Consider the following 26931-nt stretch of genomic DNA (forward strand, 5'->3'; position numbering starts at 1 on the left):
CTAGCTAGGCGTAGGAAAAGCAGCGGGCGGAGGAATGCACTAAATATTGTTAGCACTCGATCAGCTACGTTATACCTGGATTGATGCGGCGCTAACTTTCAAACCACGCCGTCGAGTCGGAGAGATAAAATTGCAGAAATTACACTTTTCAGTAATTGATTTATCAAATTTAGGTAAGTAAGTCTTTTATCAAGGCTCTCTCCATTCTTTCATTTACATATCTTGCATGTTTAATATTGCAATATTTCGTTATATCAGTGTGAATGCTTGAAAAATTTGTGAAGATGTCAGTGTGTGAGGATCCCTAGCATGCACGTGTAGCACAGCGTTCAGCTACCCAATAGGCCATGCTCGCGTTGCCCGATGAAAGACTGTCATCTTGCTTGCGCTGAAGATCCGCTGACTCTGCAGGATTTTGTGCACGTGGTCGTTGTTTTTGTTGTTGTGCCTCGGCATCCAAGCGGAACCTCGGGCGAGAGCTGCCCTTGCGTTGCGGCTAATTACTGGTGCCAGTGGTGGTAGTGCACTGTGCTGGCTGAAACTAGTGAGAGTTTGCAGGAAAGTGGACTTGTGAATTGATTGAATTCTGTTCAGTGATTTATTATTTGTGTAGACTCTAAGTTAGGCCTTAGATGGTCAGATGGTGAGCACAAGTTCTTGGCTAGTTCATGTTGAAATTCTGTGGAATTGCTTTTTTCTGCAAGTTTTTGCCATTTTCATTGAATGGAAATGATGCATGCTGCATGTGCAATAAATAGATTTTTGACAAAATAGAAAGAAAAAAATAGTCTATTATTAGGAAATAGAAATTAGTAGAAAGTCGAGGGCTTAGAATTTAGTGGCGCTAATTTTGAATTATATCAAGACTTTGATCCAGACGCGTACCCAGGATATTTTCAAGGCGGGGGGTTTTAACATTTTGAAATCGGGCCGAAAATTTCGCACAACTCGGCCAGCCGCTGAATAAGCGGGGAGGGTAAGAGGACACTTTTTGGCGCTACTGTAGTTTTGTGTCCATTTTTTAGCAGTTTCATATCCATTCTTAGCAAAGGAATTTTAGCCCAATTTTTTCCTAATTTTAATCATAATCCCCTGATAATCATATATTGCATTTACCACCTGAATTTGGATCACATCCGACATCGGGAAGCCTCCGTTTAGGGCTTCGATGTCGACGTCGTCGCTCAGTACCGTCTCCGCGCTATAGCTTTGCAACTCAAACTGAAGCTATCAGTCTAAAATTATGCAAGCTTCTCGTATAATTTATGGTATCGTGCATGTGCGTAATACCATAAAGCATACGCGAAGTTTGCATAATTTTAGACTGATAGCTTAAGTTTGCGTTGCAAAGCTATAGCGCGGAGACGGTACTGAGCGACGACGTCGACATCGAAGCCCTAAACGGAGGCTTTCCGATGTCGGATGTGATCCAAATTCAGGTGGTAAATGCAATATATGATTATGATTAAAATGAGGAAAAAATTGGGCTAAAATTCCTTTGCTAAGAATGGATATTAAACTGGTAAAAAAACTGCTTAAAAAAATGGATACGAAACTACACTAGCGCCCACTTTTTTGGGGTCTCGAAATTTGAAAATTTGACATTTTGCTCCGTTGGGGGGGGGGGGAGGTCAACTTTTTTAGGTCAGCCATTGGTATAATTTTTTTTTTTTTTTTTTAAATTACTAAAGGGGGGGGGGGGGGGGGAGGTTTTCCTCCAAAATACACACATAACAAATACCAAAGGACGGGGTTAACCCTGCGTACGCACCTGCTTTTACCCGTAACTCCAGGGTTGAGATTCCCTACTTATTATATAAAATTAAAGGGAAAGTCCACCCCCAAAATAAGTTTGTTTCGATAGAGGCAGAATAATAAGAAAATCAGGTGAGTGAAAGTTTGAGCAAATTCTGAATGAAAATAAGAAAGTTATGAATTATTGAAGTTGTGATCAATCAAGTACAAATTGGCATTGGCAACTCTGTGACGTATTATACGAGCTCTCCTTCATTTGCTTTGTGCATAATATTCCATAAAATCATGTTTTCTTCGTTATTGATGACGGAATATATATTTGTTCCTTGCAGGGGGAGTATAGAAACATATTTAGGGTGCATGTATGGTTAAAATTTTTCTTGAGGGAAAATGAAAATTTTAGATTTTTTTAGTACTAAGCAAATGGAAGTTGAGCTCGCATTTTACGTCATAGAGTTGCCAATTTGTGTTTGATTGATCACAACTTAAAATATCCTAACTTCCTTATTTTTAATCGGAATTTGCTCAAACTTTCACTGACTTGTTTCTCTTATTTTTCTACTCCTATTAAAACTAACTTAATTTCAGGGTGGACTTTCCCTTTAAAAAGCAGTTTTTTTTTTTTTACCCAATTTTTTTTCTTCACCCAATTTTTTTTCTTCTTTTATCTTCCTGATTTTATCCTGATTTTTTTTACCCAATTTTTCTCTGTTTTTCCCTTATTTTCTCTATTTTTCCCTAGTATTTCCCAATTTGTCTTACTCCAAAGGGGGAAGATTGTTAGATGCCATTCCCCCCCCCCCCCTCCCTCCAAATCCTTCTTTTTTTCTTTTTTACTTTTTTACTCAAGGGTGGGGGTAGCCTCTTGTCGATGCCCTCGCGCTGTTGGAGTCTCTAAATTCTGACGAGCGAAGCGAGTCCAGGGAATAATTTTCCTGGTATCGCATCGCAATTTGCTATGCATTTTTGCATGACTGCTATACAAAATATCTTTTGTGTAGCAATTTTCTTCCATAGAAATGGACAGAGTTTCATTTGAAATATTTATCCATCGGCTGAAATTGCTAATCAAAAAATTTGAGGAAAATTATTCCCTGGAAGGCCTGGAGTCAGAGAAACCGAGGCGCTTGCGCGGAGGGCCTCTTGACAAGTGATCTGAATTTCTTATGTTTTACTTTGTTTGGCGAATATTCCGACCCAGCAGAGTTCGGTGAAAGTCATCCAATCAGAGAGAGCTACTATGACGTAATATCTACCGCTCCGTGCGAATTCCCTCTGTGAGAGCGAGACTGGCCGCCTAGTTGTAGTCTGCAAGCACAAACCCTGGTCAGTCGTACAAGAGAGTGTGCACTATAAGACTACCATATGCCACGTACTATAGCTGCTCCTGACCTATATTGGTACAACCAGTAGGTACCAGTAGATAACTGGGCTAGGCTTCTCTCAAGGCACAATGATTTTTTGATAAAGTGTCAAATTAGGGTCTGTGCTTGCAGACTAGCCTAGTTGGGCAATCCCGAACACACACGTACACACACACAATCGCTGCGATCTAGACATGCATAATTCAGTAGGAAATCGGGTCTCATGAATATATAATTCAGATCACTTGTCAAGAGGCCCTCCGCGCAAGCGCCTCGGTTTCTCTGACTCGCTTCGCTCGTCAGAATTTAGAGACTCCAACAGCGCGAGGGCATCGACAAGAGGCTAGGGTGGGGGGGATTGGGGAGGCGTGGTTGAGGGGGAAAAAAAAAAAAAAATTATGTAGGGTCTACCGGTTAGTGCTCTATATCACCCCTGTTACTTACAGTTGTAAACATAACAAAAATGAACTCATCTTTTCAATTGTTCAGATAATGCCTTTTGGTCATCATTTGAAAGTCGTTATCTTTCTTAAACCAAATAGAACAAAAACATGTTTATCGTCCTGTTTTTTTGAAAAATAGGAAGGAGGAGGCCCTTTTTTTTTTTCTTCTTCTTCTTCAAAATAGCCGCTCAAAATGGCCGCTCTGTACATTTCCCCTGACAGTCGGGCTATTTTTCAAGATGGCCGCTGACATTTTTTTATATTTTAAATCAGAAATATGATTTTAATTATGTATTGTAAAATGTGTAATATTTTACAATTTGTCTCTGGATCTGTCCTGACTAGATGGTAATATCTACTTGAGAAAAATTTAGAGGGAATTCTCATTTTTTGCATTATTTTCATTCAAGGCAAAATATCTTTTGTTGATACATGTTGAAAATAAATGTTTTCAATATCCTGTTTGTTTATCAGATGATGCAGCCAGATGAAAAATACAACCCAAAGCAAGAACTCTGTTGAGATGAACACTAGAGATGTCCTACACCTCTTCCCTCCTAACTGGCATGACCTCCTCACAGCCGAACAGCCGGATTTCAACAGCTGCGGAACGGAGGGAGCAGAAAGATGGCTCCAGAAAATGGAAGGAGGCAGTTGCCATGGCGAAAAGACGTTATTTCCATCAACCTCTCCTTGCATTCAGGCGGCCCCGGATTGGTTTGGGCTTCTGGGCTCATTGGTAGCAGTGGATGATACAAGGCAGGATGGGGCAACATCGTTAGAAGGGTAAGATTTATCTTGTAGGTCGTACATCTCAGAGCTGCCAACCAGTACAATTTTATCGTATTTCGTACGATTTTTAGAAGTGTTTTTTTTCTTTTTTTTTTTTTTTTTTTTTAATATATATATTTTTTTTTTGTGTGTTTGTGTGCCATTTTCAATGGCAAATAGCCCATTCTCTCCTGTAAAGTATCCTACAAGCATCTCACATCTGCAATTTGGGGATGTTCAGTGGTTCATTGACCACACCAGTCGTGACGAAATCATGCATATTCAACCAATGATCCATTAAAACAAATTTCTTCCTGTATGTAGGAACTGTAAGAGGCATTGATCCGCGTAACAGTCCGTGTTTATTTTTAAGAATACAACTTTTGTCAGTAAAATACAACTTTAGGGATTTAAGAATACAGTTTTTGAAGTCCAGAGGTTGGCAGGTCTGGGACTGGTGAAGTCGTGAGTGATTTTAAACAGTTAAGATAATTTTAAAAATTGATTTTTTTTTTTTTTTTTACTTCTTCATTTGCTATAAACAAATAAGCTTTACTTCAACTTGGGAACACCAGTACTTATCCTTTCTTTATGATGTTATAGTTTTACATTAAATGAGCAAATCTTTTATTCAAAGGTTTCTGTTGGATGTTTGTTTTTTATGTTGAGACATTTAACCCTATCTTAACTGGGCTATTTCAGACCAGGTTTTTACTGGGGGGGGGGGGGCCGTTTCACCGCCGATCGCCGCGAAAATTTGCATGCATGTCAAGTGAAGTGTATAGAATACTATGGTAATTTCAAATTTTTGAAAAATTCACTCATTTGCATATTTATGGTTATTTATGCAAATAAGGTCATACAATCCACATTTCTGCCCACAAATCATAGATTATTCATATTTAAGTATTCTTTTTCACTATATATATTTATTACACCATTTGGAATAATAATATAACACAAAAAATTGGAAGAGCTAGGTTATTCCTTATCTCTTGTTTTTATAATTTCTTATGTATTTCATTGTTTTTTTAACTTATGTATTTTATTGTTTTTGTTGTTTTATTTCATTTATAACTACAATTCAACTATTTTGACCCCCCAAAAAACATCTACACTTTAAACAAGACTGAATAACCAATGTTTTATCTAGTTTTAGGAAAAATGACTTTTACATATGTTTTGTACACAAATCACGAAAATGAGCGATTTTCGGGCTGACATGCAAAGACAAAAGGTCACGTGACCTTGTAACCGTAGGTCCGATTTTCCAAAAAATTGTTTTAAAAGATGCGTAAGACTCGAAAGTAAAAAGTCATGAAAGGAAAATGTTATATCTGCCGCGGTTTCGGAGTAGTCTCGAAATTTCTACGGGGGGGGGGGGGGTCAAATTGACCCCCCCCCCCCCCCCCCAGTTAACATAGGGTTCAGTCAATTCTTTATCAATTTAATTTATGGAGTTGCTTATCCCTCTTTTTTTCCTGCTGTAATTCACTTGAAGGACCTACAGATTCTTCCGACTACCCATGCAGCTCCAGCGAACTCTCCTAGCTGTGATCTCCCATCATGCATCAGAAATACCACTTCCTCTTCTACAGAAGCTGACCAGGTGCATCCAAGATGGCCGCCTCACTGACCACTGGATGCAGTTCCATCTACATGAACTGCAAAATCACATTGCAACATTCCTCCCCAAACCTCACAGCCAGAGATCAAAGGTCGTACCAATGAAAGCAGGGTTCTTGTCGGAGCGGTCTAAAGGACTGTTCAGGAAAGTCTGCGAGTCGGTCTCCGAGGTGGAGAATCGTCGGCAAGGGGATGGGGCTGTTAGCAATGACAGTATAGGATTGTTGTCAAATATGGCACCAGGGTCCAGCGGGTTCCGATGCTTCGTGGAACATTTCAGAGAGAGTGGCATTGCAGATGGGATTCGAACTAAGGCCAAAGGCAACTTGACAAAACTTCCCAAAAGAACTTCCAAGGATGAGTTTCAGCAGAATCAAGCAAACCATCCATTTGACTTGCTAGCCGAACAAGATCAGTCTGGGCCGGACCTCCATAGACCAAAGAGATTGAAGCAAGATGCTGGTGGAGGAAACGCCAAGGAGGCCCTTGTTCAACCTCCCCCTGTACTGGATGATCAAGTGCTAGATAGGATAGTAGAAGAGTGTGAACTTCATGAGGGAGGGGAGGGTAGTAGAGTGAAGAGCAGGAGTGGTAGTGGCCATGTTGATGATGTCATGGAGGGGGAGGAAAAGGCTGTGAATGCAGATGATGATGTTACCAAGGGTATCCCTGTGGACAGTGAAGAAATGAAATTCATCAAAGAACTTGGTCCTGACGTAAAGGTTTGTTTAGTACCAAGCTATTCAGTTAAAGGTAGATAAGTGTCTTTAAAGGGATCCGGTAACTTTGTCTCAGATCCTTTAACAAAATTCTTGATTTAGAACATGCTGCAATGATAATTGTAAACCTTTAGGCCAGTCAGGAACCTCATGACTTTTACAAGCCGATCACCTGTCTGATTATCAAGATATTTATGATTGAAAATCAAAATCAAATTTTGCGTTTGCCAAACGGCTTTCACAACACTACAGTCTATTGGGGAAAACGAGTATGGTATAACCAGTCTCAAAGGTTTTTACCTTTGAGGCACTTCTTGGTCATTTTGAAGCGGAATTTTTTTTAGGGCTTCAATGTAACACCATATCACAGACACTGATAACACGTAGGGCCATGCATCTCAGATTTAACATTGCATTTTTAAGCGATCCCTTTAATGTTAAAGGGAGATGGTCGTCAGTTTCCATTTGCAGTGGGTCATAATTCGCCGAGACCATACTCAGTGGAAATACCATTAATGGGTGTAGAAGTCTTCCCGTAGAAATCTCCTTCGGGCTATCTAAGAGTCTTCGGTTGAGGGAAATGTAAGGTAATGACTTTCCATATGGGGCGATTGGTTGAAAATGCAAAGTATGACATAAGGCCTGTTAGTCATAAAACTAAAAGCTGATCCTAGTTATTGACACCTGAATGGTGTCAAATTCCTCATGAGAGCCCACTACTATGTTCCTCCATAATGATATTTTCTTAGAATTAGTCTTCAGTTACAACATCATCATTTTTGTTTTGCTTTTTCAGATGCAGCTAGATGCATTGAAGTCAGCATGGCACAGCGAAGGGAGTACAGGACATACAGAGCTCTGCAAAGAAGCTCTCAGGTTTATGGCTACTTGTACATCAGCTCAGGTAATTTAGTCAATGTTATTTGGCTGATCTTTGTTTACTCTTGCATCTCTGCGAGAGAAAAAAAGGTTCTGGTAGACTGGTTCAGTTTTCCAATATCTAAAAAGAATTACAGGCAACCCTACACATGTTGATATAGTTGTGTAATTCTTTGACGAATACTTGGGATTTATAACTTTCTCTTGTACAAAGAATTTATTGGTTTTTATATGTAAAGTGTATACTCTTCTATGCATGGGACCTTCAATTCAGGGGAATCCAGTGTTTTCCATCTGAGGTTTATAGAACTAAACTGGGGAAAAAATTGTGAGCGCCCATTCTTTCGTGTTTTACCATTTGTCATTTTGTGAAGATACTTGAAGGTCTTACTCTGCTTTCCATTACCATTAAAAAATGACAACTCTCTCCCCCTCTCTCTCTCTCTCATTCTTCATTCTCTCTCTTCCTTTCTCTCTTCCCCTCTCTCTCTTATTTTCTCTCTACCTCTCTTCCTCTCTCCCTCACCCCCTCTCTCTCTCCCTCCCTCCCTCCCTCCCTCCCCCCTCTCTCTCTCTCTCTCTCTCTCTCTATATCCTCTACAGCTCTCAGAGGTATGTGTCTACATAGATATGAGTGCCATTGATCTATCAACCTTGCCTGTCGTATGTCAGAGTATCACCCCAAAAGCCGATCTGTTCAGTTATACAGCTACAGGGATTCTGGCCAAGGAACTTTTCTTGGACAAGGTAAATTTCCATTTCATTTTATTGTATCTTTATTTCACAAACGATCATATAAATGTGACTTTAAAAAAAAACTACATATCGAGGGTTGAGTGACACAAAGACGTAACTCCATATTTTGCCAAAATGAGTATTTGATATCAAAATGTTCAGGAAACACAAAGACTTAACTCCACCCAACACCCCATTGAAGTCAATGGCTAGTAAAACAGAGACTTGACTTCTCAAGGCCCAAGTGCTCAGTGACACATAAACCACTTTTTCTCAAAATGGAGTTAAGTCTTTGTGTCACTGACCCCTCGATATGAGCAACAAAAATAATAAGAAGTGTAATACAATCATCAATGATATGTTCAACAGTAAAATGGCTTCGTGGCTAAACCTAAAATCAAGGAGAGGCATGCAGGGCATTCAAAGTAGCCCATGTAAGAATAGATTGTAGTTCCAAAGAAAATGATTCGGATTAGAAAAGTGACATGAAGAAGATCAGAGGAGATTTGGAAGGTAAAGATTCCTTGAATAATTGTTAATGATGTTTCAGCTTGAAACAAACAAGAATACTTTGTTATTTTTCATCATTTGATGATACAGGCTATATTGCATATGGTTATTAAGATGTTATAATCCTGGACATTAATACTTGTGTTTTCAATTGTACAATGTTTCGCACTTACAACCTTTTAAAAAAAATTGAGATGTGTGGAAATAAAAAGATACACTTGAACTTGAATGATTTATATGCTAAGTACTTTTTTATGCCTCCGCCACCGAAGGTGGTGCCGGAGGCATCATGTTTTCGGGTTGTCCGTCCGAACGTCCGTCCCGTTTGACCGTTATCACAATATCTCAAGAACCATTTAAGATTTAAACTTAAGACTCGGGAATAGTATTTATCACCATAGGAAGACGATCTGATTAGATTTTGGAGTACGTAGGTCAAAGGTCACAGGTCACAGAGGTCAACTTATGAAATTCCTTGTATGGAGTTTGTTAGCGCGATATCTCAAGAACCATTTGAGATTTAAACTTCAAACTTAAGGATAGTATGTATCACCATAGGAAGACGATCTGATTAGATTTTGGAGCACGTATGTCAAAGGTCAAGGGTCACAGAGGTCAACTTATGATATTCCATACATTGAGATTGTTATCATGATATCTCAAGAACCACTGGAGATTTAAACTTCAAACTTAGTGATAGTGTGTATCACTATAGGAAAACAATCTGATTACATTTTGGAGCACGTAGGTCAAAGGTCAAGGGTCATAGAGGTCAACTTATGAAATTCCATACATTGAGATTGTTATCATGATATCTCAAGAACCACTGGAGATGTAAAAACTTCAAACTTAAGGATAGTATGTATCACCATAGGAAGACAATCTGATTAGATTTTGGAGCACGTAGGTCAAAGGTCAAGGGTCACAGAGGTCAACTTATGAAATTCCATACATTGAGATCGTTATCGCGATATCTCAAGAACCACTGGAGAATTTTCACTTCAAACTTAATGATAGTATGTATCACCATAGGAAGACGATCTGTTTAGATTTTGGAGCACGTAGGTCAAGGGTCACAGAGGTCAACTTGTGAAATTCCATGTCTTTCAGCTCGTTATCGTGATATCTCAAGAACCATTTGAGATTTTAAACTTCAAACTTAAGGATAGTATATCACCATAGGAAAACGATCAGATTAGATTTTGGAGTACATGTATGTCAAAAGTCATAGAGGTCAACTTGAAAAATTCAGACTACATGTATAGGACTTGTCATAATATGTCAAGAACCACTTGAAATATGTTCCGTTACTTAACCCGTACTTAACTGGGCTATTTTGAGCACCTCCCTGACTGGGGGGGGGAGGGGCTGAATGCCTCGAAATTTGGCACGCGTCTTGAGAAATTGCGCAAAGGAAGAGACCTCACTATTATTTTGCTGAAAATTGCTTATTTTATCAATTATGCTAATTTATGCAATTGCATAAAGGAAGAGACCTCACTATAATTTTGCTGAAAATTACTTATTTTATCAATTATGCTAATTTATGCAAATCAAATTCATGAATAATGATTTTTATTAACAATTACATAAATAAAGCTTTTACAGAGTTGATTTTGTGGCAAAAAGTTTCTAAAAAGCCTATCGGGCATTATCACATAAAAAAATTGTCCATGTCTATTTCAATTCTTATGTATTTCATTGTTTTATGAACTTCTTTTGTATTCTATTGTTATTAATTCTTAATCTTATGTATTGTATTGTTTTAGGACTTCTGATACTTGAGGTTGTTACGTATCAATATTTTGCTTGAATAAATGATAACTAAACTCTAAAGAGTAAAATTATGCTGATTTATAGACCAAACTAGAAACTTCACTTTGCCATTCATTTTGTACACAAAATGACAAGTTTCTCAATTTTCGGCTTGACCTTAGGTCACAATAGGTCAAGTAACTCTCTAGTTTAAATTGCACTATGGCGGAGGCATCATTTTCGACTGCGCGCAGTCAAAATTCCATCTAGTTTTATTGTATGTATGGAGGTTAGGGCTTATTGTAGTTAATTTTTGGCTGGGAGATGGTGACCTGTGAATGATGAGCCTACCGGGCCTGCCCCTTAAATTGTAGGTGAACGGCACACCCAGTCAAATGCTCTTTTTTTATTGTATGTATGTAGTTTAGGGCTTATTTAAAGGTAAAGACCAGTATTGGCAACGCCCCAATTTCAAAAAATGAAATGGAAGCTCTCATTACCAATCATGTGAAAGAATATGTTTTGACTAATACATGATGATAAAAAATTTGCCGGGAAACTGCCTACTAATTCATATATTTGGTAAATTTATCTCTCTCATGGTCTGGTGAGAGAGATAGGGTAGTCCCATATACATCTTTCTGTGTATAGTGCTTGTAACTTTACGAAGAATGGGCCAAATTTCTTATCATTTTGATGATTCCAGAACCTTGCAGATGCTAGATGCTAGATGATCAACCTTTTCTGATCGATTCCACAACGTTTCTTTCACAATGCAATCGCATGACCATTACTGGTCTTTACCTTTAAGTTAGTTTTTGGCTGGGAGATGGTGACCTGTGAATGATGAGCCTACTGGGCCTGCCCCTTAAATTGTAGGTGAACGGCACGCCCAGTCAAATGCTCTTTTTTTATTGTATGTATGTAGTTTAGGGCTTATTTTAGTTAGTTTTTGGCTGGGAGATGGTGACCTGTGAATGATGAGCCTACCGGGCCTGCCCCTTAAAATGTAGGTGAACGGCACACCCAGTTAGATGCTCTTTTTTTATTGTATGTATGTAGTTTAGGGCTTATTTTAGTTAATTTTTGGCTGGGAGATGGTGACCTGTGAATGATGAGCCTACTGGGCCTGCCCCTTAAATTGTAGGTGAACGGCACGCCCAGTCAAATGCTCTTTTTTTATTGTATGTATGTAGTTTAGGGCTTATTTTAGTTAATTTTTGGCTGGGAGATGGTGACCTGTGAATGATGAGCCTACCGGGCCTGCCCCTTAAATTGTAGGTGAACGGCACACCCAGTTGGATGCTCTTTTTTTATTGTATGTATGTAGTTTAGGGCTTATTTTAGTTAATTTTTGGCTGGGAGATGGTGACCTGTGAATAATGAGCCTAACGGGCCTGCCCCTTAAATTGTAGGTGAACGGCACACCCAGTTAGATGCTCTTTTTTTATTGTATGTATGTAGTTTAGGGCTTATTTTAGTTAATTTTTGGCTGGGAGATGGTGACCTGTGAATGATGAGCCTACCGGGCCTGCCCCTTAAATTGTAGGTGAACGGCACACCCAGTTAGATGCTCTTTTTTTATTTTATGTATGTAGTTTACGGCTTATTTTAGTTCATTTTTGGCTGGGAGATGGTGACCTGTGAATGATGAGCCTACCGGGCCTGCCCCTTAAATTGTAGGTGAACAGCACGCCCAGTCAAATTTCTTTTTTTTATAGTATGTATGAATGTATTTAGGTTAGGGCCTACATGTACCCTTTGTATTGTAGTTAATTTTTGGCTGGGAGATGGTGACCTGTGAATGATGAGCCTACCAGGCCTGCCCCTTAAATTGTAGGTGAACGGCACACCCAGTTAGATGCTCTTTTTTTATTGTATGTATGTAGTTTAGGGCTTATTTTAGTTAGTTTTTGGCTGGGAGATGGTGACCTGTGAATGATGAGCCTACCGGGCCTGCCCCTTAAATTGTAGGTGAACGGCACACCCAGTTAGATGCTCTTTTTTTTTATTGTATGTACTGTAGACTAGGGCTTATTGTAGTTAATTTTGGCTGGGAGATGGTGACCTGTGAATGATGAGCCTACCGGGTCCCGCCCCTTAAACTGTAGGTGAACGGCATGTTTAGTCAGATGCTCTTTTTTTATTGTATGTACAGTGTATGTAGGTTAGGGCTTATTGATGTTAATTCCTAGTTGGGAGATTGTGGCTTGTGAATGAAGAGCCAACCAGGCCCAGACAACCGTTTTATTTCTTAATTTTTAAATGTTTGTACCTGTATGTAGATTAGGGCTTATTTTATTTAATTTTTGGCTAGGAGATGCTCTTTTTTTATTGTATGTATGTAGTTTAGGGCTTAGTTTAGTTATTTTTTAGCTGGGAGATGGTGACCTGTGAATGATGAGCCTACCGGGCCTGCCCCTTAAATTGTAGGTGAACGGCACACCCAGTTAGATGCTCTTTTTTTATTGTATGTATGTAGGTTAGGGCTTATTGTAGTTAATTTTTGGCTGGGAGATGGTGACCTGTGAATGATAAGCCTACCGGGTCCTGCCCCTTAAACTGTAGGTGAACGGCACGCCCAGTCAAATGCTCTTTTTGATTGTATGTATGTACTGTAGACTAGGGCTTATTGTAGTTAATTTTGGCTGGGAGATGGTGACCTGTGAATGATGAGCCTACCGGGTCCCGCCCCTTAAACTGTAGGTGAACGGCATGTTTAGTCAGATGCTCTTTTTTTATTGTATGTACAGTGTATGTAGGTTAGGGCTTATTGATGTTAATTCCTAGTTGGGAGATTGTGGCTTGTGAATGAAGAGCCAACCAGGCCGAGACAACCGTTTTTATTTCTTAATTTTTAAATGTTTGTACCTGTATGTAGATTAGGGCTTACTTTAGTTAATTTTTGGCTAGGAGATGCTCTTTTTTATTGTATGTATGTAGTTTAGGGCTTATTTTAGTTAGTTTTTGGCTGGGAGATGGTGACCTGTGAATGATGAGCCTACCGGGCCTGCCCCTTAAATTGTAGGTGAACGGCACACCCAGTTAGATGCTCTTTTTTTTTTATTGTATGTACTGTAGACTAGGGCTTATTGTAGTTAATTTTTGGCTGGGAGATGGTGACTTGTGAATGATGAGCCTACTGGGCCTGCCCCTTAAATTGTAGGTGAACAGCACGCCCAGTCAAATGCTCTTTTTTTATTGTATGTATGTAGTTTAAAGCTTATTTAAGTTAATTTTTGGCTGGGAGATGGTGACCTGTGAATGATAAGCCTACCGGGCCTGCCCCTTAAATTGTAGGTGAACGGCACACCCAGTTACAGTGTAGATGCTCTTTTATTATTGTATGTATGTAGGTTAGGGCTTATTGTAGTTAATTTTTGGCTGGGAGATGGTGACCTGTGAATGATGAGCCTACCGGGCCTGCCCCTTAAATTGTAGGTGAACGGCATGCCCAGTCAAATGCTCTTTTTTTATTGTATGTATGTACTGTAGACTAGGGCTTATTGTAGTTAATTTTGGCTGGGAGATGGTGACCTGTGAATGATGAGCCTACCGGGTCCCGCCCCTTAAACTGTAGGTGAACGGCATGTTTAGTCAGATGCTCTTTTTTTATTGTATGTACAGTGTATGTAGGTTAGGGCTCATTGATGTTAATTCCTAGTTGGGAGATTGTGGCTTGTGAATGAAGAGCCAACCAGGCCCAGACAACCGTTTTATTTCTTAATTTTTAAATGTTTGTACCTGTATGTAGATTAGGGCTTATTTTAGTTAATTTTTGGCTAGGAGATGCTCTTTTTTATTATATGTATGTAGGTTGGGGCTTATTGTAGTTAATTTTTGGCTGGGAGATGGTGACCTGTGAATGATGAGCCTACCGGGCCTGCCCCTTAAATTGTAGGTGAACGGCACGCCCAGTCAAATGCTCTTCTTTTATAGTATGTATGAATGTATTTAGGTTAGGGCCTATTGTAGTTAATTTTTGGCTGGGAGATGGTGACCTGTAAATGATGAGCCTACCGGGCCGTGCCCCTTAAACCGTAGGTGAACGGCATGCCCAGCCAGATGCTCTTTTTTATTGTATGTATGTAGGTTAGGACTTATTGTAGTTATTGTAGTTATCGTAGTTATTGTACTGTGACTGCAAGAATCCAAAGTGCTTGGAAAAAGTTTCGTGAACTCTTTCCTTTCCTCACCTCAAGGGCGACCCCGTTAAGAGTGAAAGGGAAGGTGTATGATGCCTGTGTTAGAAAATGCATGACGTATGGGAACGAAACATGGGCAATGAAATCATCCAGTGAACAGCGAATGGAGAAAGCTGAGATGAGGATGGTGAGGTGGATGCGCAGGGTATCACTTCATGAGAGAAAGAAGAACAAAGTCCTCCTTCAATCAATGGGATTGATGGGGGTGGCACAGGTTATGAGGATGAATAGACTTAGATGGTTTGGACATGTGGCAAGAAGAAAGGCAACACACTGGCTCCAGAGGGCTCTAAACTTCCCGGTCACCGGAAGAAGACCTCGTGGGAGACCCAGGAACACTTGGAAGGAAGCCATCGAAGAGGATGCCAAAACATCGGGTGTCGGTCGTGTGGATCCCACAGACAGGAAAGCTTGGCAGGCGGCCATTAAAGAAATGAAATGTCCAACCACACTAAGTGGGACAAATGGACTCTAAACGATGATGATGATGATGTAGTTGAGTTTTGGTTGGGAGATGGTGACCTGTGAATGATGAGCCTACCAGGCCTGCCCCTTAAACGGCAGTGGAACGGCACGCCCAGTCAAATGCTCTTTTTTATTGTATGTATGAATGTATTTAGGTTAGGGCCTATTGTAGTTAATTTTTGGCTGGGAGATGGTGACCTGTGAATGATGAGCCTACCGGGCCTGCCCCTTAAATTGTAGGTGAACGGCACGCCCAGTCAAATGCTCTTTTTTTATTGTATGTATGTACTGTAGACTAGGGCTTATTGTAGTTAATTTTTGGCTGGGAGATGGTGACCTGTGAATGATGAGCCTACCGGGCCTGCCCCTTAAATTGTAGGTGAACGGCACACCCAGTTACAGTGTAGATGCTCTTTTTTTTATTGTATGTATGTAGGTTAGGGCTTATTTTAGTTAATTTTTGGCTGGGAGATGGTGACCTGTGAATGATAAGCCTACCGGGTCCTGCCCCTTAAACCGTAGGTGAACGGCACGCCCTGTCAAATGCTCTTTTTTATTGTATGTATGTACTGTAGACTAGGGCTTATTGTAGTTAATTTTTGGCTGGGAGATGGTGACCTGTGAATGATGAGCCTACCGGGTCCCTCCCCTTAAACTGTAGGTGAACGGCATGTTTAGTCAGATGCACTTTTTTATTGTATGTACAGTGTATGTAGGTTAGGGCTTATTAATGTTAATTCCTAGTTGGGAGATTGTGGCTTGTGAATGAAGAGCCAACCAGGCCCAGACAACCGTTTTATTTCTTAATTTTTAAATTTTTGTACCTGTATATAGATTAGGGCTTATTTTAGTTAATTTTTGGCTAGGAGATGCTCTTTTTTATTATATGTATGTAGTTTAGGGCTTATTTTAGTTAATTTTTGGCTGGGAGATGGTGACCTGTGAATGATGAGCCTACTGGGCCTGCCCCTTAAATTGTAGGTGAACGGCATGCCCAGACAGATGCTCTTTTTATGCCTCTGCCACCGAAGGTGGTGCCGGAGGCATCATGTTTTCGGGTTGTCCGTCCGTACGTCCGTCCCGTTCGACCGTTATCACAATATCTCAAGAACCATTTAAGATTTAAACTTAAGACTCGGGAATAGTATTTATCACCATAGGAAGACGATCTGATTAGATTTTGGAGTACGTAGGTCAAAGGTCACAGGTCACAGAGGTCAACTTATGAAATTCCTTGTATTGAGTTTGTTAGCGCGATATCTCAAGAACCATTCAAGATTTAGACTTCAAACTTAAGGATAGTATGTATCACCATAGGAAGACGATCTGATTAGATTTTGGAGCACGTAGGTCAAAGGTCAAGGGTCACAGAGGTCAACTTATGAAATTCCATACATTGAGATTGTTATCATGATATATCAAGAACCACTGGAGATTTAAACTTCAAACTTAGTGATAGTGTGTATCACTATAGGAAAACAATCTGATTACATTTTGGAGCACGTAGGTCAAAGGTCAAGGGTCATAGAGGTCAACTTATGAAATTCCATACATTGAGATTGTTATCATGATATCTCAAGAACCACTGGAGATTTAAACTTCAAACTTAGTGATAGTGTGTATCACTATAGGAAAACAATCTGATTACATTTTGGAGCACGTAGGTCAAAGGTCAAGGGTCATAGAGGTCAACTTATGAAATTCCATACATTGAGATCGTTATGATATCTCAAGAACCACTGGAGATGTAAAAACTTCAAACTTAAGGATAGTATGTATCACCATAGGAAGACGATCTGATTAGATTTTGGAGCACGTAGGTCAAAGGTCAAGGGTCACAGAGGTCAACTTATGAAATTCCATACATTGAGATTGTTATCATAATATCCCAAGAACCACTGGAGATTTAAACTTCAAACTTAATGATAGTGTGTATCACCATAGGAAGACAATCTGATTAGATTTTGGAGCACGTAGGTCAAAGGTCAAGGGTCACAGAGGTCAACTTATGAAATTCCATACATTGAGATCGTTATCGCGATATCTCAAGAACCACTGGAGAATTTTCACTTCAAACTTAATGATAGTATGTATCACCATATCATAATATCTCAAGAACCACTGGAGATTTAAACTTCAAACTTAATGATAGTGTGTATCACCATAGGAAGACAATCTGATTAGATTTTGGAGCACGTAGGTCAAAGGTCAAGGGTCACAGAGGTCAACTTATGAAATTCCATACATTGAGATTGTTATGATATCTCAAGAACCACTGGAGATTTAAACTCCAAACTTGTTTAAATTGCTCTATGGCGGAGGCATCATTTTCGACTGCGCGCAGTCAAAATTCCATCTAGTTTCTTCTTTTTTGCTTTAATATTTTTCTAGATGACATCTTTAACACAGAGGGCACCAAGAGCCTTGAACTCGGCTGTTGTCAACTTCACCCAAGCCTTTCCCAAGCCAGCTGTAGAGGGAGCCCTAGCACCTTGTATCGTCCACTCTGAGGCATCTTCCGTCCAGTATGACCTTGTGTCCAAAGTGGCCAAAGAGGCTTTGGTCAATGACCACAGAGCGTATCTACTCCGGTGAGCAACCGTTCGGTTTTGAAGTTGTTTTACGACACTTGCTCCTGCAACAATCACTCAATATTCGGTTTTCCTGAACTTCAACCCTGGACCTAACACTATACCTAAACCTACAACCCTAACCCACAACCCTAACCCAATTACAACCCTAACCCTATATCTTTGAATAAATAAAGCCAAGAGCAATTGTCACAGGAGCAAATGTCTGGTCACTACTGAAGTACAGAGTTTTATTTTTAAGTCTTCAGAAAGAGAGTACCGTAAATCTCTGTGTATAAGGCACACTTTTTTTCCGTCTGCAAAAAATCAAAAGTTGGGGGTGCACCTTATACACAGGTACAGGATATTTTGAGTCCTCAAAATGCTACTGTTTAGTGGTGTTTTATAAGCCCGAGTCATTACGTTTTTTGTGCCAAACATTTAACCGAAGGGGCAACAAAGTCTTGCCAATAATGATTGTTTTTAGAGCTCCGTAGGGGCAACAAAACCTTGCCGATAATGATTGTTTTTAGAGCTCCGTAGGGGCAACAAAACCTTGCTGATAATGATTGTTTTTAGAGCTCCGTAGGGGCAATACAATCTTGCCGATAATGATTGTTTTTAGAGCTCCGTAGGGGCAACAAAACCTTGCCGATAATGATTGTTTTTAGAGCTCCGTAGGGGCAATACAATCTTGCCGATAATGATTGTTTTTAGATCTCCGTAGGGGCAACAAAACCTTGCCGATTATGATTGTTTTTAGAGCTCCGGAGGGGCAATACAATCTTGCCGATAATTATTGTTTTTAGATCTCCGGAGGGGCAACAAAACCTTGCAGATAATTATTGTTTTTAGATCTCCGTAGTGGCAACAAAACCTTGCCGATTGGAACTAAGTTAGACCTATTAATAATGTTGGTTTTAAAGATGAAGTTGAGTTCTGGTCATGCGATTGCATTGTGAAAGAAACGGTGTGGAATCGATCAGAAAAGGTTGATCATCTAGCATATAAGAATTTGTGTGTATTGCAAGGTTCTGGAATCATCAAAATGATAAGAAATTTGACCAAGTCTTGGTAAAGTTACAAACACCGTACACAGAAAGATGTATATGGGACTACGCGAACACGTAGCGAAAAAAAACCTACCCCCGATTTTTACGATGTTACATGACATATTTAGAATATGAAGGCATTTGAAGAGCCATGCTTTTCAGGGAACATGTCTTATCTAATGTTCTTCCACACTTGCAGGGTGCTACAAGAATTTTTTTCACCACTTGCCCTGTCGGGCAAGTGGGTTTTCAATTTACTTGCCCAAACAATATTTCCACTTGCCCAAAACTTTAAAGCGAAAAAGGACTCGAGGTTAAAGCATTTATTATCTCGTAATGATAAGTCAGTGTTTTAGATAGCAAATTAATGCACATACATGTACAGTGTAACTGTACTGAATAATAACCTAATTTGTCAAAGAAAATGGTCAACAAAGGATGGTTGAAGGTTTAAAAAACGCATTTTATTGATTCTCCATAAATAATCAGATTCACATGAATCTCGGCAAGGTAGAATGGTTCAAGCAGGTTTAAGTTTTTAATATTCAGTCATGTAAAAAAGCATAATGACCCTGTTGTAAAAAATATGATACAAACATGTCATTAATGGTAGCCACATGTACCATGGTGCAACATCACATGTGTGTCTGTGCAAGCCGCTGTCATTTGGAAACGTAGGCTAATTTTCAGCTGTTAATAATTTGGGTCAACTCTTCCATCAAGAAACGTCATGTAAATAATGGGTAATCAACTATTTTTAATAAAGTACGGACATTTTTATTTCATCATTCACTGCTATAAATATCATGCCAAAATTTGTAAATTCTTACTAAATAATAATATTGAAGATATTTTACGATAAATCTCGGATAAGTATGCGAAAACTAGACTAAACAACGTCGCTAAAACCATGAAAACAAAACAACAACGGCTTATATTCTGGGGGTCTCGATACTATTATCAAAATGACTCGCTCGGTCGGATCTTGAGACCGCAGTAATAAATTGAAAACGAGACAAAAACATTCATCTGATTTATATGAGCAGCGAGTTTTAAATAATATGTTCACAATCATTAACAGTCATTATGAATAAATATCAAACATTTGACTTTTTGTACTTACTAGAAAATCCCTGTTGTTTATTCCATTCCGATTCGCACGTGTTCATTTCCCTAGAATAATGACGTCATATTTGGCGTGATTCAACCAATCGGCAATCAGAGAATAGCAAAGGCCTGTCGGTGCGGCCTGCAGAGCTAGAGAGAGAGAGCGCGAATAAGCTCGCAGCTGGTACGATCGCGCTAGCTGTCTCTAGCTAGCTCACGGCCGGCCGTGCGTGGAGCCGGAGGCGGAGCGGCATTCATGGCTTGAAGTGTCACTGTTGCATGCGCGCTGAGCTAGCTGAGCTGGCTAGCTGTCTGTGAAGTTTTTTCGAAATCGGAACGATCGCTTTTTTGCTTCTGGATTTTGACGACGGGTAAGAAGTTGACGGGTGAATGGTAGAGTTCTTGGACACTAGGAAATTACTGTAAAAGTATCACTTGCCCGAATCGGGCAAGTGATAATTTGATTTACTTGCCCGACGGCTCAATTTGGTTGCCCCGGGACGTCGGGCAAGCGGGTTTGTCGCGCCCTGCACTTGCATAATAAGAATGATAACGCTCACAAATTATTTTTTACCTCTTCCCAGAACTCAACCTTCTCTTTAAAACTAAAGATGACAGATTTTTTTTTTTTTTGTCTTCAAAATAGGGGTGCACCTTATACACAGGTGCGCCTTATACACGGAGATTTACAGTAATGTGAAAACGCCTGAAATCCTGCTTACTATTGCTGTCTCCTACATGTGATATTTAGTTATTATCTATAATTAAATGGTTGACGATGTTGTGGAAATTGGTATAACAAACTATTGTCTTTAAGGTTCAAAATTAGATGAACAAATGTATAAATAATGAAAGTAAGAGATTAAATTCAAATGATAAGAGAATCATAGAGTGAACATGTAAAATAGCATTGTCAAATTTGTTTGTTTATTTCTTTTGTTATTTCAGGAGTCTGCTCGTCTGTCCTGACTTAGTCTGGTCAGAAATGGTCAGTGGCTTCGTCCAAAATCTGCTGGATATGAAGGTAAATACTGATCCCAGCCAGTGCAACAATGAGCAATATCATTTAATGTTCAGATTTTATTATGCATGCTCTGGCAATAATTGCTAATGATAATTACTCAAAAAGAATACGGATGATACGCTTTATTCAGAGCCATTGATATAATGGCCCTCTTCTTCCTAGAGGTAAAGAAGATTTTCTACACTTACCAAATTCCATCTACTGAACTGTGACATGCACTGAGAGGGACCTAGCAAAGGCCAATGACTTGCTTTTTTTTTGTTGCTAGATAGTGGAAAGTAGTTACGTGATGACTCCAAATAATTTGAACCACAACAATTGTTTGATTGCTTTTAGCTGGAGTTGGATTCGTCCCTCCTTGGTCTTCTGTGTGCATCCCTTGGACAGAATGGAACATCCCAGTCAAAATGCAAGAGGTTTGCCAAATTGCTTCTGGCTGTCATCAATAAGTGCAATACACAGGTGAGCTGTTCATGGCTGTGTAATTTAAGCTTGGTATAATAACATCGCTAGTTGGTGTCACAAGACTACTTTGCGTTAGGGGGGGGGGGGAGGGATAAATGTTTCTGGCTGTCGTCAATTACAATAAACAAATGAAGCAATGATGCTGGTGTTTTTCGCTACATTGGGAATGGGTATCATATTATTTTAACAGGGCATGTACCAGAATTAAACAGTGAGACAATGATGGTAGAAGTTGCAGCTATATAAAGGGTGTCACCATATTAATTTAAGGGGGGGGGGGGTGGAGTGTTCTCCATCAAAAATTTCTTTTCTATCCCCTTTCAAACCCAACAATTCTTTTCAGGGCTACACACATAGTGAAACCGAAAACTTATGAATTCTATATTCATTATGCCATTGTTGTGATTATGTCATTGCAGATGACTCCTGATCATGTGATCCACCTGCAGAGGTCAGTTGAGGTCAATCAGACGTTCCTCAAGAAAGCTTGTCAACTGGCCCTGAAGAAGATCAAGACCTGAGAACGTAAACAGCTGGTGAAGTTAAAAGATTATAAATCTTCATAGAGCTATAGTTTTATATATGTGTAACCGTTTTCTCAGTATAAATGTCTGTTTTTACGTCAACATTATCTGTAACACCAATATTTGAGATGTGTCGGTGGTAACGATTTGAAATGTACAAGAGGATCTGAAAACCAAAACCAATAGTGACGCCAGAAGCAAGTCTGTTGATCCATAGACCTATTAGATCTAATGAAACCAATTTCTCAATGTTTTATATTTGTTTATCTTACCTCCTGTAGCCTTGTGTAAATGTCTGGTTTTATGTTAACATTATCTGTAACACCAATATTTAAGATGCGTCTGTGATAATGATTTGAAATGCTAACAAGGATCTGAAAATAAAAAACAGCTAGTGACGCCAGCCAGAAGCAAGTCTGTTGATCCGTAGATCTATTTTCATGTAAACAATTGTCTTGGTGTTTAAACTTGTGTAATACCAGGTTCGTATTTAAATTAATGTTACACAGTGATAAATGACACAGACAGGTTATTGTACTTTGAAAGCACTTGTTTGAATAACCCTATATCCGGGTATTTATAATAGTCTGTGCTGTAATTATGGTTCACACAACAATATGAATGATTTACAAGTTATATAAACTTCGATTTATGTTATTATTGACAGATTAAGACCAGTCGTTTATTGTCCGCTCATCAATGAATATGGAATGTTGCAATCAATAATAATTTATTGTGATCTTTGCGGCATAGCGTTCATATAAGTCAAGTTAATACGGAGGCTTCTATCCAATGAACAGGCTTGATGGAATGGAGCTGCGTGATCTCCTGAGGAAAGCAGAGGGTCGACACTTTGAGACATAGATATAGCGCAGCTTATATACGATACATATTCAGCTGTGCTGGTTTAGAGCTCCTTTTTTACTAAATTCTATAAAATAGACTCTCTCAATTGAACAAATATGTTTTTAATTTGAAGACATTGACAGATGGAGAGCTTGGTATTTCTATTTGCAAGCTATTCCGTAGTGTGGGGGCAGCTATGGCGTCCCCAAGAGTTACTTAAGTTTTGCCATCAGGAATCTGGAACAATAATTTATCTGTGGAACTGGGCAGGCTACGACTGTGTGACTGGACTTTCAGTTGAAGTAATTCTGTTATGTAACTAGGAGCTTGACCACTTAATGATTTATACACAATTAACAAGATTTGAATGAAATTTGTTGACGGACTGGCAACCAGTGGAGTTCTCTCAGAAGAGGTACGGTTCTATTCAATTCAATTCAATTTATTTCCACTTTAAAAACAATTTACAAATCAATAACATATGAATAATAGTGGCAGGATCATGAAAAGCACTAATTGGCTTATTGAAAATGACCCTTAACAATTCTACATATAACATATACATTATTATATTATAAGAAAATATCAAAAATTATAACAGGAAAAACATAACAGAAACAAAAAATTCAAAATTAAAGTGAAATTTCTTTAGTGAGAATGACATTTCTCCTTCCTCCCATCAGAGAGAGAAGAAGACCCCAAACTCCATAGTATACGTGGACCATTCAAGAAAATCTTTGCAATTGACGTTAGGAATACATAGTAACCCTAATAGATAAATGCCTAAATCAATAGTGAAATGGAAAGATCACCCTATAGTTGTGAATTCATCTTCGATGGTGCTGCTTCCATTTACTCGGCATGTGTTCCTCTCGTCCATCAGTCGTCTTCATTTCTTGAGGTAACCCCTTTCTCTTTATTTGTATTGTGTCTGTGACTGTTATTCCTTTTTCAATTAACCATTCTGCGATTGGGATTGACGTGTACAGCCGATCAATGGTGAGATTGAGGCCTCGCATCTGTTGGTGCTCCTCCATTTGTTTTATGAGTTACTTGACTACTTCTTCAGTTCCTGGGGCAATAGCAACTCCACATGTCCTGTTAAGGATGTAATGAACATCTCAAAAATCATGCGATGCAGACCTGCACTTTTAGCATTAGTTAACATTTAGGCTAAATCAGGAAAGTTGAAGTTTATTAAGACGACTAAGATAACAATTCCAATACCCTATGTGCCACAAACAGTTGGCTCCAGGTACACGGTACCTCTTTCTTTGAACCGTCCTGCCTCAGCGTAGTGCCACTCCAGCTGGGTCTATTCTTCGTAGTGATGCTCTCACTCTCTCGCGAGCTTCATATATACTTTTTTTTTTTGTATTTCACAAAATACATTTTATTAACAATAAACTATAGTCAACAAACAGCAACAACAAAATAGATAACACCAATCTGTTTCTCCATAAAATGGCAAGTATTACAATGACTTCGCACAATAGCTCGACTACACATCTAAAACACCAACATGTTTGATACAAAACGCAGCATTTGATCTAAAATTCTGCAACTAGTTCTTAGATGCCAAGTCTACACAAGAATTTTTAATTGTTTTCAAAGAAAGAACAAATTATTACAAACATAACTGAACATTTAATGAAATTGGAAAAAAAGCAAGAAAGCCAAGAATTGCTGAAGTTCCCAATTTCGAACGTAGAACAGTTCTTGAACAGTTGGTATGAATAATCGATAAAAGATAAAATGTCATAACCTTACTTCTCTGTATATATATAGAGTTACAAAAAAAAATCAATTTCCCATTTTTACAAAAGAATGCGAAAACTATTCCATCAATCCTGGATATTATAAAGAAAAGACTTCTTAACAATGACAGCATTGTTCTCCAACCATCGTTTGGAAAGCGCCGATGATATCCTCTGACATGGATATCGAACTCTTCATTATTTAATTGCGTAAATGTATTTCTTCTGAGGTTTAATCCTAAACGGCGGTTGACGGTTCGTCTGGATGCAGGATGAAAAATATTGGTCATGTCAGCAATCCTAAACTGATTTTCTACTTGAGTTATATTATAACGGGGGGGGGGGGCACCTCTCCGACCATCTGATAGCCGAGGACATAAAGTGACCTGAGGTGGAGCAGGTTTACATTGTATATGTGTTTATAGTCGCCAAAAGACCATTTACTGATAATGTTACTCGTAACATACTGCCTCTAAGTCTCTCGTACGTCCCAAGACGCTCAACATTTCGAACCACATTGTTGAGATCACGGATGGAGGTGGCTATTGCGTCAGGTCCCGAAGCTTCCTCTACTCTCCTCTGGACCATCAAAATAATTACTTCACACCGATGAAGAAATTGGCCAATACCTGGCAGATTTGCCCTCTCCTCTCTGTTATCAAGTGGCTTGGATCGACATACATGTCTGCGTGCCACACAACATCTGGGGTAAAAACGAATAAGGAAGACCATTTTATATGGAAGCAGCTAGGTATGTGAACAAAATTAATACACAATGTTATAAGTTTGTTGCATATAAAATAATTTAATCTGAAACATCAAGTATAAATGACTACAAACATAAATAATTGTACCCGGCAGGCCTGCCCCCACATGAGGAGATTCGAAAGGAAAGTACAAACAAATTTAAAAAAATCAGAAACCTCTGTATCAGTCTCTAGAGCGGGGTGGGGGATGTAGGGGAAACATTTACACTTTTTTAAATATTTAGTAACCTTCTTACCAATGACGGCATTGTTCTCCAACCACCGTTTGGAAAGCGCCAATGATATCTGACATATATATCAAACTCTTCATTATTTAATTGCGTAAATATATTTCTTCTGAGGTTTAATCCTCCTAAACAGCGGTTGGTGGTTCTTCTGGATGCCGGCCGAAATATAGTGGTCATATCGGCAATTCCAAACCGATTCTCCACGACAAAACGGAGCTGTTTTTCAGTTATTGAGAAAGAGAAGACGGCATTGGCTATCCCTCAAACTCTATTTGAGCTCTAATGGCTCTCTCCACCTCCGGCGGAATGAAAGGGCGGCTCGGACGAAAGTCCTGATTTATAAGAGCCACTAAGTTCTCGACCCGGTTCTTCCCATTTCCCACAAACTTAGCAATACACGATGACACAATGTGACTTGAGGTGGTGCAGGTCTCTATGTGTTTAAATGAAGTAATAATGCATTCACTGATGCGGATACCCGTAACATACGTTCTCTGAGTCTCTCGTATGTCCCGAGGCGCTCAACATTTTGTACCACAGAGTTCAGTTCAGAACAGAAGTGGCTATTGTTTCCGGTCCTGGCGTTTCCTCTATTCTGCACCGTTAAAATGATAATAATTTCCTTTTCTTGTTGTTTGCATGATTTCATATGGCAAACGCAATTGAATGTTTGAATTGTTCAAACAGACAATATTTAAACCCAAAATGCCATGATGATAATTCTAACCTTTTATTTGTCTCTTCAGAGAGAGAGAGAGAGGCCAATATTATACAAATATACAATGACAATCGAGGATCTAGCTGAAGCTATTCGCATCAAAGGAACATCAAATAGTATTATTCTCCCGAGGGCCATCGGCCCAAGGGAAATAGTACTTTTGATGTTCCTGAGTGCATTAGTTTTAGCTTGTTCCGAGAATGAGTCATTGTATATTTGTTTTATATCCCTTCCACCTGTACTATTCCTTGGACATTCACATTCACATTCAAAAAGAAATTAAAAAAATAAAAGAAAAAGTTGTAACTTACCTATTGCCTATACCTAGTCTAGTCTATATACATGTATCACTGATCCTGATGCATCCAAAAGTTCAACAAAGTTTTTCAAGGAGTTCATCCAAAAGTTCAAGAAAGTTTTCAAGGAGTACATTCAAAAGTTCAAGAAAGTTTTTTCAAGGAGTTCATCCTAAAGTTCAACAAGGTTTTCCAAGGAAAGTTTCACCAAATAGTTAACAGCAGCAACAATTTAAAACACGAAAATGTAAAACAATAACGCATGTACAAGACTTTTCTCACTCCTTCTTAGTTGTGGTAAATGTTAACAGTACAGCTATGAAATATGTACTGCGGCTGCACTGTTTGCTG

At 39.1% G+C, this 26931-nt stretch overlaps 1 protein-coding gene across 2 annotated transcripts; it reads left to right on the forward strand.

Annotated features, from left to right (window-relative positions):
* Positions 1 to 71: 71 nt before the first annotated feature.
* On the forward strand, positions 72 to 26551 carry LOC105445051. 2 transcript variants are annotated; one of them, XM_030989635.1, is made up of 9 exons: positions 72 to 173; positions 4037 to 4348; positions 5835 to 6681; positions 7475 to 7582; positions 8161 to 8304; positions 17619 to 17818; positions 20905 to 20980; positions 21317 to 21442; positions 21865 to 26551. In XM_030989635.1, exons 2-9 carry the CDS (start codon positions 4050 to 4052, stop codon positions 21964 to 21966), a joined length of 1902 nt encoding a protein of 633 aa, XP_030845495.1. In that variant the 5' UTR covers positions 72 to 173; positions 4037 to 4049; the 3' UTR covers positions 21967 to 26551. The 2 variants fall into 2 exon arrangements, with proteins under 2 accessions (XP_030845495.1, XP_030845496.1); XM_030989636.1 differs by having other exon boundaries at positions 4046 to 4348.
* The last annotated feature ends 380 nt before the right edge of the window (positions 26552 to 26931 follow it).

Source organism: Strongylocentrotus purpuratus, unplaced genomic scaffold (genome assembly GCF_000002235.5).
Source record: "Strongylocentrotus purpuratus isolate Spur 01 unplaced genomic scaffold, Spur_5.0 spur5_scaffold_18, whole genome shotgun sequence".
NCBI classification, from domain to species: Eukaryota; Metazoa; Echinodermata; class Echinoidea; order Camarodonta; family Strongylocentrotidae; genus Strongylocentrotus; species Strongylocentrotus purpuratus.